General features: G+C 43.9%; 1 protein-coding gene across 1 annotated transcript in view; it reads left to right on the plus strand.

Moving 5' to 3' along the window:
• Positions 1 to 3,499, plus strand: part of LOC121000942 (zinc finger protein 260-like) — a 35,885-nt gene extending 32,386 nt beyond the window's left edge. Inside the window, exon 2 of the mRNA XM_040431762.1 lies at positions 735 to 3,499. Coding sequence (XP_040287696.1) covers positions 743 to 2,977 — 2,235 coding nt within the window. The 5' untranslated portion in view covers positions 735 to 742 and the 3' untranslated portion in view covers positions 2,978 to 3,499. The remainder of the gene's footprint in view (positions 1 to 734) is intronic.
• The last annotated feature ends 9,543 nt before the right edge of the window (positions 3,500 to 13,042 follow it).

Here is a 13,042-nt window from a genome sequence, read left to right on the forward strand (position 1 = left end):
CTCCTCCCGTCGCTCTCTGCTTATTACTCTTCTCCCGTCGCTCTCTTCTTATTACTCTCCTCTTATCGCTCTCCGCTTATTACTCTCCTCCCATAGCTCTCTGCTTTTTACTCTCCTCACTTAGCTCTCTGTTTATTACTCTCCTGCCGTCGCTCTCCGCTTATTACTCTCCTCCCGTCGCTCTCCGCTTATTACTCTCCTCCCATAGCTCTCTGCTTATTACTCTTCTCCCGTCGCTCTCTTCTTATTACTCTCCTCTTATCGCTCTCCGCTTATTACTCTCCTCCCATAGCTCTCTGCTTTTTACTCTCCTCCCATAGCTCTCTGCTTATTACTCTCCTCCCATAGCTCTCTGCTTTTTACTCTCCTCCTATTGCTCTCTGCTTATTACTCTCCTCCCTTAGCTCTCTGCTTATTACTCTCCTCCTATTGCTCTCTGCTTATTACTCTCCTCCCTTAGCTCTCTGCTTATTACTCTCCTCCTATCGCTCTCTGCTTTTTACTCTTCTCTCATTGTTCTCTGCTTATTACTCTTCTTTCGTTCTCTACCAACTGCTCTCATTCTATCGTTCTCCACTCATGGCTCTCCTTCGGTCACTCTCCCCCTTTTGCTCTTCTGGTTGTATTCGGGGCAAATGGACTGAGGCCTGAACCACCTTCTGACCCTGATAATACAGCTGATGTGTGAAAATGGCAATAGATGTGATTTAATGTTCTCTCGTCTGCTACTCCAGATTCTAACATGATGGACAAAGAAATCTCGGTTCTGAGCGGATTTGGACATGAGATGTCATCGGCCAATCCGTATCACATGGAGGTGAAAGTGGAATTTGATGTGAACTGTAAAGAAGAGGTTCCCTGGGATGAGAAGGATCTGCAGAGCGTTGCTTCTGGAGAAGTAAATTCACCCTTTTACTGCCTCGTGTGTGGAAAAGTGTTTGGACAACGGCACAATCTAATCAAACACCAGCGCATCCACACAGGGGAGCGGCCGTACAGTTGTGACCAGTGTGGGAAGAGCTTCATCCAAAAACAGCACCTTACAAAGCACCAGAGGCTCCACACTGGAGAGCGGCCATACATTTGCCAGTTGTGTGGCCGTAGCTTTAGTCTGAAGCATAACCTGACAACCCATGAGAGGATCCACACTGGAGAGAAACCCTATCCTTGTACCGATTGCGGCAAGAGCTTCAGCCGACGAGAAAATCTTCGTGCTCATCAGAGATGCCACCTGAACAAAACAGCTGGCCGCAACACCATGGCACAGCTGAAAGAGCCAATGAATCCCTGCAGTCTTGTGCGCCCACTTCCGGCTGTAGTCAAACAGCCCACTGAAGAGAGAGTCACTGAGAACAATCCCCCTCCTAAGGTGGTCCCCAGCGGCGAACGACCAGTGAATCCTAGACCATTCATATGTCCTCAGTGTGGAAAGCGATTCTTCAACAAGCAAACATTCATCAATCACTACAGGATTCATACTGGTCAGAGACCGCACACCTGCCCTGAGTGTGGACGCAGCTTCATCCAGAAACAGCACCTCACTAAGCACATCCGCACACATACAGGGGAGAAGCCCTATACCTGTGGCGAGTGTGGCAGAAGCTTCAGCATGAAGCATAACCTGTGTACACATATGAAGACTCACACTGGAGAGAAGCCTTACAGCTGCTCAGCCTGTGGAAAGAGATTCACCCGGAGAAGCACCTATCAAGCACATCAAAGAATTCACTGCAAATCCAAATCGGAAGAAGGTCCTTCAGGAGACCCTCCAGTAGCATCCCATCGTGTAGAGGAAATGACATTTACACCTAAGGGCATCTACATTGTGGAGGTGCCAGAGCAGAATTTGATGGAGCAAATGACGCTACATACAGAAGAGAAGCCCATAACCTGTGGCCAATGTGGGAAGGATTTCAGTGATATCGGGGAGATACCCATTTGCTGTTCTGCCTGTGGAACAAACTTTCACCAAAATAGAATCCTAACCATGGACTTGAGCTCTCCCTCAGCAGGTCTACATGATGTTCCTGTCATCTCAGAGCAGAAGTCACTACTAATCACAGAAAAAGGGCAGAACCTTGACGATCAGGATCCTGAAGTCCAGACCTTAGGAAGTCCAGTGAGCCCGCAGAACCATGAAGAGTCTTATGTGGAGACTGCACAATTCTCCTGTCAATGGTGTGGACAGATATTTGGCCAGAGAGAAGATCTGGAACAACATGAGCCGCTTCACAGTGGGGAGAAAATCCATGCCTGTGATCAGTGTGGGAAAACATTTTTTCAGAAGAATCTGTTGATCAGGCATGAGAAGACGCACACCGGGAATAGATGGTCCTCACGTAATCCTCCCAGCAAGAACCTCACACATGTTCAACCGACCCAGAACAGGATGACCACTGTAAAAAAGCCTTTCTCATGCAACAAGTGCGGGAAAAGTTTTAGCCATCAAGAGACTTTGACTCTGCATTATAGAAACCACCAGAGATACTCCGCCAATACTACAACCTCAGAACTGAAGGACAAGCAATGCTTAAGAAGTAGCCTGAAACATGTCCATAATGGCAGCCAAGGACGAGTCTTCCCGTGTTCTGTGTGCGGCAAATCATTCAACCAAAAACATACCCTGATTAACCATCTGAGGATCCACTCAGGAGAAAGGCCATATTCCTGCTCCGTCTGTGGTAAGAGCTTTATTCAGAAGCAGCACCTGACAAAGCATGTGCGTCTCCACACGGGGGAAAGACCCTATTCCTGCCAGGAGTGTGGCAGAAGCTTCAGCCTGAAACACAACCTGACCACCCACCAGCGAATCCACACAGGGGAGCGGCCATATGCCTGCAAACAGTGTGGTAAGAGGTTTAACCGTAGAGGCATTTTACGAAGCCATGAAAGGATCCACCTTCATGAGGCAGCACAGACTTCATGCAATACTGAGGACCTGACTGTGCTGCCGGACAGAGAAGAAAATGCCCTGTAATGGAGTTGTGAAGATCAATGGACAGGTACGGAAGGAGAGACCAGTGAGACGGTGGGGAATACTTTTTAGACATTTCCAGGAACATGTCAGTGTCTTCAGAAATGCATTGGTTCTTCACTCCAGAGCTAGCTAGCTGCAAAAATCAAGGATGTTCCAAGATAAAGACCTCCATCGATCCTGGAGAATATCTTGGATAACGGCACATCAAGAGCCTCAGTGTCCTGAGATGTCAGGTTAGAACGGTACAACCTGGAGCATGGACTCCATGATGAGGCATACGAGTCACTTGTCACCACAATTTTCTTAGATCAGTTCTGGCAGGTGTAATAGACATGGACAACCTTCATACAGAGTGAAGAGATGGGGCAGTTGGAGAATCTATCGAGCAGAAATCTGAATATTTGCTACGCTGCTGTACTTGAGCCTGGTGGCCATGGTGGGGGTTCCTTTGTGTCTCCAGACATCCGCCTCTGTAGTTGTTGTGTGTGAGGTGGAGTTGACCTCTGAGATGTTCTGACTGTAATAACATGAACATTATTTACAAGTAACTGTGTGCTCATTGTAGACCTCACACTTAGGGCTCATGTACATGATGTGTGCCGCCTATGTCATGCATTGATGACCGTCCATGTGGCCTGCACTGGTGGATGCAGACCCATTCAACTATAATAGCTCCGCGATCCGTCTGCACCGCAAAAATATAGAGCATTTTCTCATTTTTTTGCGGTGCAGAGGCATGGACCGAAGTACAAAGCGCCTCCGTGGCCTTCCACTCCGTGCCTCCGCTCCATATCTTTTGGATTGTGGACCCATTCGAGCGGTCGGCACAGGTCTTCTTAACCAAATTTATTTTTATGAAAAGAATAAAGTACACCATACAATCACATACCATCATACTTTGATGAAAGGCAGTATGACAAGCATTTCATGGAAGTGACAAATAATGCAAATCAGAGCTGTACATGGTGTCTAAAATAGAACCATTAATGGAACAAATAATAAAAGTAGGGAACAACGGGAAAGGAATGGTAAGGAAGGGGGGGGGGGGAAATCAAGAGATATCCAACTCCGTCAAGTAAACTTTCTAAAGTTTTTCCATAGTAACCAGATTTTAAGAAAGCAAATGCGGGTGAAGGATTCCTAATGGGCCAGCTCTTCAAATCTATGAATCTGATCCACCTTGTCTCTCCACATCATTACAGTAGGAGGTTCAGCATTCTTCCAAAGCAGCGGTATCAGCAATCTCGCCGCTGTGATGAGCATAGTGGGAATATCAGATCTACAGGGGGACAGCGAGTCATTGGGGCACCAAAGTAGGATCAGTTTGGGATCTAGTTTGACCTGCGTAGCACAAACCTCATTGCTCAATGCTTCTATGCTTAACCAGAATGCTTTGATCCTCTCACAATACCACCAAATGTGTGATAGGGAACCTATATCCTTCCCACACCTCCAACACTCACTTGGGATGTCTGCGTTGAGCTTGTGTAGAAATTCCGGGGATTTGTACCATCTGGTAAGTAGCTTATATGAATTCTCTTGTATCCTAATACAGCGACTAAAGCCATGGGAATGTGAGAGGATAAAAGCCCTTTCCGGTTCTGAGAGCCGAATAGAAAGCTCCCTTTCCCAAGAATTGAGGAAGTGTAGCTCAGGAGGGGAGGATGAGAGCAATTCTTTATATATGGTAGACAGCGGTTTAGGAATCTTACATGTGTCTGAAATCCGTTTTTCTAACCAAGAAGGGGGGGCTAGTGGTAGTTGAAGGTGGAAGTTTAATTAATTTAATATCCTTCTGCAGGGCGAACACCTGAAGAAAGTGGGCATTTTTGACTTTGAGGTCATTCAAGACTGGGGTCCGATCTAGATTCCCATCTGGAGTCTGGATCTCACTAATGGGAGTCTCAGCCAGGAGAGGCCAGATGCCTAAAGGCGTCTTAGCTTCCGGGTGAACGTGGAACTGTAAGGAGGAGAGTGGTGTGCCTGGGATAGGAAATGTAAGCACTTTGGCTTTGAATTGCCTGGCCCATTCTACCAATAGGCTCTTCCATAGGGGCAAGAAGGAGGAGCTACCAGTTGAACAAGGGGATAGACCCCAAAGGATCCGTCTCATTTTAGTGGTAAGCAGAGAGCGCGCTAGACGCACATATGGCGCATCATAGGAGTTATTAAGAAGAGACAGACCTCGGAATAGTTGATAAGCCACATAGTAGGAGCGCATGTCAGGCAGACCAAAGCCGCCAAACCTTTTCTCTCTGGTCAGCACAGAATAAGCAATTCTGGCAGGTTTGTTGCCCCACAAAAAGAGTGAGAAAACTCGTCGAGTGTCGACAAAAAATGAGTGTGGCAGCCAAATAGGCAAAACTTGTAGTAGGTACAAGAATTTAGGGGCTATAAAGGTCTTGAGGTAGCTCCTCCTTCCACACCAGGAAATAAACGGGAGTTTGATAGATTGTAAGTGTTTCCTAACCGATGAGAGTAAGGGGGCATAATTAAGAGCAAACAAGTCCTTTGCTTGAGCCGGGACATGTACTCCTAAAAATACTATATCTTTTGTAGCCCATTGAAAGGGGGTAATTTTCTGAAGGGTCTCTTTCACCGAGTCAGGGCAGGTGACATTGAGGGCCATGGACTTACTATAGTTGATTTTGAAGTTTGAAACAAAACCAAATTCCTCAAAAAGGAACAAGAGCCTAGGGATAGAAGTTTCGGGATTAGACGTCATTATTAATAGGTCATCAGCAAATGCGGCTGTCAAGTGGGTCTGAGAATTGATGCTAAGGCCCCTAACAGCCGGGTCCTGCCGGATCCTACAGAGCAAAGTCTCCATAACTAAGACAAATAAAGATGGAGAGAGGGGGCAACCCTGCCTCGTCCCGTTGGCGAAGGAGGGAGAAAGCGTACCGTTTATTTTGAGTTTGGCAGACGGGGCTGAGTACAAAGTGAAGATCGCGGATATGAACGAGTCTGGGAAACCAAACCTCGACAGAGCCCGCGACATATAATGCCAACCGACCCTGTCGAAGGCCTTCTCCGCGTCCGTGCTCAACCTTTGTGCCCAGCCGCGCCTCAACTGTCGCTTCCTAGCGCCGCCAAGCTCATTATTATTCACTGGCTAGGCGGCTTTTACAGTCCCCGATCCTCACGAGCCAACGCAGGCGCAGCAGGAGACACTGGCATTGAATAAGGGACGCAGGCGCACTGCGAGTGAGGGTGCCGGGCAAGTTATCCGGCGCACGCGCAGAAGGTACAAGTGAGTTCAATGCCGGGGTCTCCTGCTGCGCCTGCGTCGGCTCGGGAGGATCGGGGACTGTAAAAGCCGCCCAGCCAGTGAATAATAATGAGCTTAGCGGCGCTAGGAAGCGACAGTTGAGGCGCGGCTGGGCACAAAGGTAGCAGTAAAAACGCCCCTTGGGCATAAAGGAAGGTGATTGACAGATGATTATAAAGTTGTTTTTACATGGTTTACAATGCGGACAGGGGGAACCCTTATGTGATTGTAATACCCTTTAATAGACCTATGACTGCATAGGAATAACTAAATATGTTTATCGGGCCTGTCAGTGTCCCTTTAAACTGTATCCAAAAGACGTAGCACAGATCTCTGATAGGTGGCGGCACATTTCTATCCCCCCCCCCCCCCCCCCAATGTGAGAACTTACAAGGAAAGTCCTACACATCTATCAGAACAGATCGACAGAGGGACAACACTGTATATAATATATAGGATCTGACTATAGGCGGTCATTATATCACCTATGGTATACGATCCCTACACTGACATCTGTATACTGGGGCTCATCCTCTATCCTCACCCTATATACTGTATATAATATATAGGACCGGACTATAGGAGGACATTATATCACCTATGGTATCCGATCCCTACACTGACATCTGTATACTGGGGCTCATCCTCTATCCTCACCCTATATACTGTATATAATATATAGGACCTGACTATAGTAGGTCATTATATCACCTATGGTATCCGATCCCTACACTGACATCTGTATACTGGGGCTCATCCTCTATCCTCACCCTATATACTGTATATAATATATAGGATCTGACTATAGGCGGTCATTATATCCCCTATGGTATACGATCCCTACACTGACATCTGTATACTGGGGCTCATCCTCTACCCTCACCCTATATACTGTATATAATATATAGGACCTGACTATAGGAGGTAATTATATCCCCTATGGTATCCGATCCCTACACTGACATCTATATACTGGGGCTCATCCTCTATCCTCACCCTATATACTGTATATAATATATAGGACCTGACTATAGGAGGTCATTATATCACCTATGGTATCCGATCCCTACACCGACATCTATATACTGGGGCTCATCCTCTACCCTCACCCTATATACTGTATATAATATATAGGACCTGACTATAGGGGGTCATTATATCACCTATGGTGTCCGATCCCTACACTGACATCTATATACTGGGGCTCATCCTCTATCCTCACCCTATATACTGTATATAATATATAGGACCTGACTATAGGAGGTCATTATATCATCTATGGTATCCGATCCCTACACTGACATCTATATACTGGGGCTCATCCTCTATCCTCACCCTATATACTGTATATAATATATAGGACCTGACTATAGGAGGTCATTATATCACCTATAGTATACGATCCCTACACTGACATCTATATACTGGGGCTCATCCTCTATCCTCACCCTATATACTGTATATAATATATAGGACCTGACTATAGGAGGTCATTATATCACCTATGGTATACGATCCCTACACCGACATCTGTATACTGGGGCTCATCCTCTATCCTCACCCTATATACTGTATATAATATATAGGACCTGACTATAGTAGGTCATTATATCACCTATGGTGTCCGATCCCTACACTGACATCTGTATACTGGGGCTCATCCTCTATCCTCACCCTATATACTGTATATAATATATAGGATCTGACTATAGGAGGTCATTATATCCCCTATGGTATCCGATCCCTACACTGACATCTGTATACTGGGGCTCATCCTCTACCCTCACCCTATATACTGTATATAATATATAGGACCTGACTATAGGAGGTCATTATATCCCCTATGGTATCCGATCCCTACACTGACATCTATATACTGGGGCTCATCCTCTATCCTCACCCTATATACTGTATATAATATATAGGACCTGACTATAGGAGGTCATTATATCACCTATGGTATCCGATCCCTACACTGACATCTATATACTGGGGCTCATCCTCTACCCTCACCCTATATACTGTATATAATATATAGGACCTGACTATAGGGGGTCATTATATCACCTATGGTATCCGATCCCTACACTGACATCTGTATACTGGGGCTCATCCTCTACCCTCACCCTATATACTGTATATAATATATAGGACCTGACTATAGGAGGTCATTATATCACCTATGGTGTCCGATCCCTACACTGACATCTATATACTGGGGCTCATCCTCTATCCTCACCCTATATACTGTATATAATATATAGGACCTGACTATAGGAGGTCATTATATCACCTATAGTATCCGATCCCTACACTGACATCTATATACTGGGGCTCATCCTCTATCCTCACCCTATATACTGTATATAATATATAGGACCTGACTATAGGAGGTCATTATATCACCTATAGTATCCGATCCCTACACTGACATCTATATACTGGGGCTCATCCTCTATCCTCACCCTATATACTGTATATAATATATAGGACCTGACTATAGGAGGTCATTATATCACCTATGGTGTCCGATCCCTACACTGACATCTATATACTGGGGCTCATCCTCTATCCTCACCCTATATACTGTATATAATATATAGGACCTGACTATAGGAGGTCATTATATCACCTATAGTATCCGATCCCTACACTGACATCTATATACTGGGGCTCATCCTCTATCCTCACCCTATATACTGTATATAATATATAGGACCTGACTATAGGAGGTCATTATATCACCTATGGTATCCGATCCCTACACTGACATCTGTATACTGGGGCTCATCCTCTATCCTCACCCTATATACTGTATATAATATATAGGACCTGACTATAGGAGGTCATTATATCACCTATGGTATCCGATCCCTACACTGACATCTGTATACTGGGGCTCATCCTCTATCCTCACCCTATATACTGTATATAATATATAGGACCTGACTATAGGAGGTCATTATATCACCTATGGTATCCGATCCCTACACTGACATCTGTATACTGGGGCTCATCCTCTATCCTCACCCTATATACTGTATATAATATATAGGACCTGACTATAGGAGGACATTATATCACCTATGGTATCCGATCCCTACACTGACATCTATATACTGGGGCTCATCCTCTATCCTCACCCTATATACTGTATATAATATATAGGACCTGACTATAGGAGGTCATTATATCACCTATGGTATCCGATCCCTACACTGACATCTATATACTGGGGCTCATCCTCTATCCTCACCCTATATACTGTATATAATATATAGGACCTGACTATAGGAGGTCATTATATCACCTATGGTGTCCGATCCCTACACTGACATCTATATACTGGGGCTCATCCTCTATCCTCACCCTATATACTGTATATAATATATAGGACCTGACTATAGGAGGTCATTATATCACCTATGGTATCCGATCCCTACACTGACATCTATATACTGGGGCTCATCCTCTATCCTCACCCTATATACTGTATATAATATATAGGACCTGACTATAGGAGGTCATTATATCACCTATGGTATCCGATCCCTACACTGACATCTATATACTGGGGCTCATCCTCTATCCTCACCCTATATACTGTATATAATATATAGGACCTGACTATAGGAGGTCATTATATCACCTATGGTATCCGATCCCTACACTGACATCTGTATACTGGGGCTCATCCTCTATCCTCACCCTATATACTGTATATAATATATAGGACCTGACTATAGGAGGTCATTATATCACCTATGGTATCCGATCCCTACACTGACATCTATATACTGGGGCTCATCCTCTATCCTCACCCTATATACTGTATATAATATATAGGACCTGACTATAGGAGGTCATTATATCACCTATGGTATCCGATCCCTACACTGACATCTATATACTGGGGCTCATCCTCTATCCTCACCCTATATACTGTATATAATATATAGGACCTGACTATAGGAGGTCATTATATCACCTATGGTATCCGATCCCTACACTGACATCTATATACTGGGGCTCATCCTCTATCCTCACCCTATATACTGTATATAATATATAGGACCTGACTATAGGAGGTCATTATATCACCTATGGTATCCGATCCCTACACTGACATCTATATACTGGGGCTCATCCTCTATCCTCACCCTATATACTGTATATAATATATAGGACCTGACTATAGGAGGTCATTATATCACCTATGGTATCCGATCCCTACACTGACATCTATATACTGGGGCTCATCCTCTATCCTCACCCTATATACTGTATATAATATATAGGACCTGACTATAGGAGGTCATTATATCACCTATGGTATCCGATCCCTACACTGACATCTATATACTGGGGCTCATCCTCTATCCTCACCCTATATACTGTATATAATATATAGGACCTGACTATAGGAGGTCATTATATCACCTATGGTATCCGATCCCTACACTGACATCTGTATACTGGGGCTCATCCTCTATCCTCACCCTATATACTGTATATAATATATAGGACCTGACTATAGGAGGTCATTATATCACCTATGGTATCCGATCCCTACACTGACATCTATATACTGGGGCTCATCCTCTACCCTCACCCTATATACTGTATATAATATATAGGACCTGACTATAGGAGGTCATTATATCACCTATGGTATCCGATCCCTACACTGACATCTATATACTGGGGCTCATCCTCTATCCTCACCCTATATACTGTATATAATATATAGGACCTGACTATAGGAGGTCATTATATCACCTATGGTATCCGATCCCTACACTGACATCTATATACTGGGGCTCATCCTCTATCCTCACCCTATATACTGTATATAATATATAGGACCTGACTATAGGAGGTCATTATATCACCTATGGTATCCGATCCCTACACTGACATCTATATACTGGGGCTCATCCTCTATCCTCACCCTATATACTGTATATAATATATAGGACCTGACTATAGGAGGTCATTATATCACCTATGGTATCCGATCCCTACACTGACATCTATATACTGGGGCTCATCCTCTATCCTCACCCTATATACTGTATATAATATATAGGACCTGACTATAGGAGGTCATTATATCACCTATGGTATCCGATCCCTACACTGACATCTATATACTGGGGCTCATCCTCTATCCTCACCCTATATACTGTATATAATATATAGGACCTGACTATAGGAGGTCATTATATCACCTATGGTATCCGATCCCTACACTGACATCTATATACTGGGGCTCATCCTCTATCCTCACCCTATATACTGTATATAATATATAGGACCTGACTATAGGAGGTCATTATATCACCTATGGTATCCGATCCCTACACTGACATCTATATACTGGGGCTCATCCTCTATCCTCACCCTATATACTGTATATAATATATAGGACCTGACTATAGGAGGTCATTATATCACCTATGGTATCCGATCCCTACACTGACATCTATATACTGGGGCTCATCCTCTATCCTCACCCTATATACTGTATATAATATATAGGACCTGACTATAGGAGGTCATTATATCACCTATGGTATCCGATCCCTACACTGACATCTATATACTGGGGCTCATCCTCTATCCTCACCCTATATACTGTATATAATATATAGGACCTGACTATAGGAGGTCATTATATCACCTATGGTATCCGATCCCTACACTGACATCTATATACTGGGGCTCATCCTCTATCCTCACCCTATATACTGTATATAATATATAGGACCTGACTATAGGAGGTCATTATATCACCTATGGTATCCGATCCCTACACTGACATCTATATACTGGGGCTCATCCTCTATCCTCACCCTATATACTGTATATAATATATAGGACCTGACTATAGGAGGTCATTATATCACCTATGGTATCCGATCCCTACACTGACATCTATATACTGGGGCTCATCCTCTATCCTCACCCTATATACTGTATATAATATATAGGACCTGACTATAGGAGGTCATTATATCACCTATGGTATCCGATCCCTACACTGACATCTATATACTGGGGCTCATCCTCTATCCTCACCCTATATACTGTATATAATATATAGGACCTGACTATAGGAGGTCATTATATCACCTATGGTATCCGATCCCTACACTGACATCTATATACTGGGGCTCATCCTCTATCCTCACCCTATATACTGTATATAATATATAGGACCTGACTATAGGAGGTCATTATATCACCTATGGTATCCGATCCCTACACTGACATCTATATACTGGGGCTCATCCTCTATCCTCACCCTATATACTGTATATAATATATAGGACCTGACTATAGGAGGTCATTATATCACCTATGGTATCCGATCCCTACACTGACATCTATATACTGGGGCTCATCCTCTATCCTCACCCTATATACTGTATATAATATATAGGACCTGACTATAGGAGGACATTATATCACCTATGGTATCCGATCCCTACACTGACATCTATATACTGGGGCTCATCCTCTATCCTCACCCTATATACTGTATATAATATATAGGACCTGACTATAGGAGGTCATTATATCACCTATGGTATCCGATCCCTACACTGACATCTATATACTGGGGCTCATCCTCTATCCTCACCCTATATACTGTATATAATATATAGGACCTGACTATAGGAGGTCATTATATCAACTTTGGTATGATCCCTACACTGACATCTATATACTGGGGTCATCCTCTATCCTCACCCTATATACTGTATATAATATATAGGACCGATATGGGG

The sequence above is a fragment of the Bufo bufo genome, chromosome 5 (genome assembly GCF_905171765.1).
Source record: "Bufo bufo chromosome 5, aBufBuf1.1, whole genome shotgun sequence".
In the NCBI taxonomy this organism is placed as follows: Eukaryota; Metazoa; Chordata; class Amphibia; order Anura; family Bufonidae; genus Bufo; species Bufo bufo.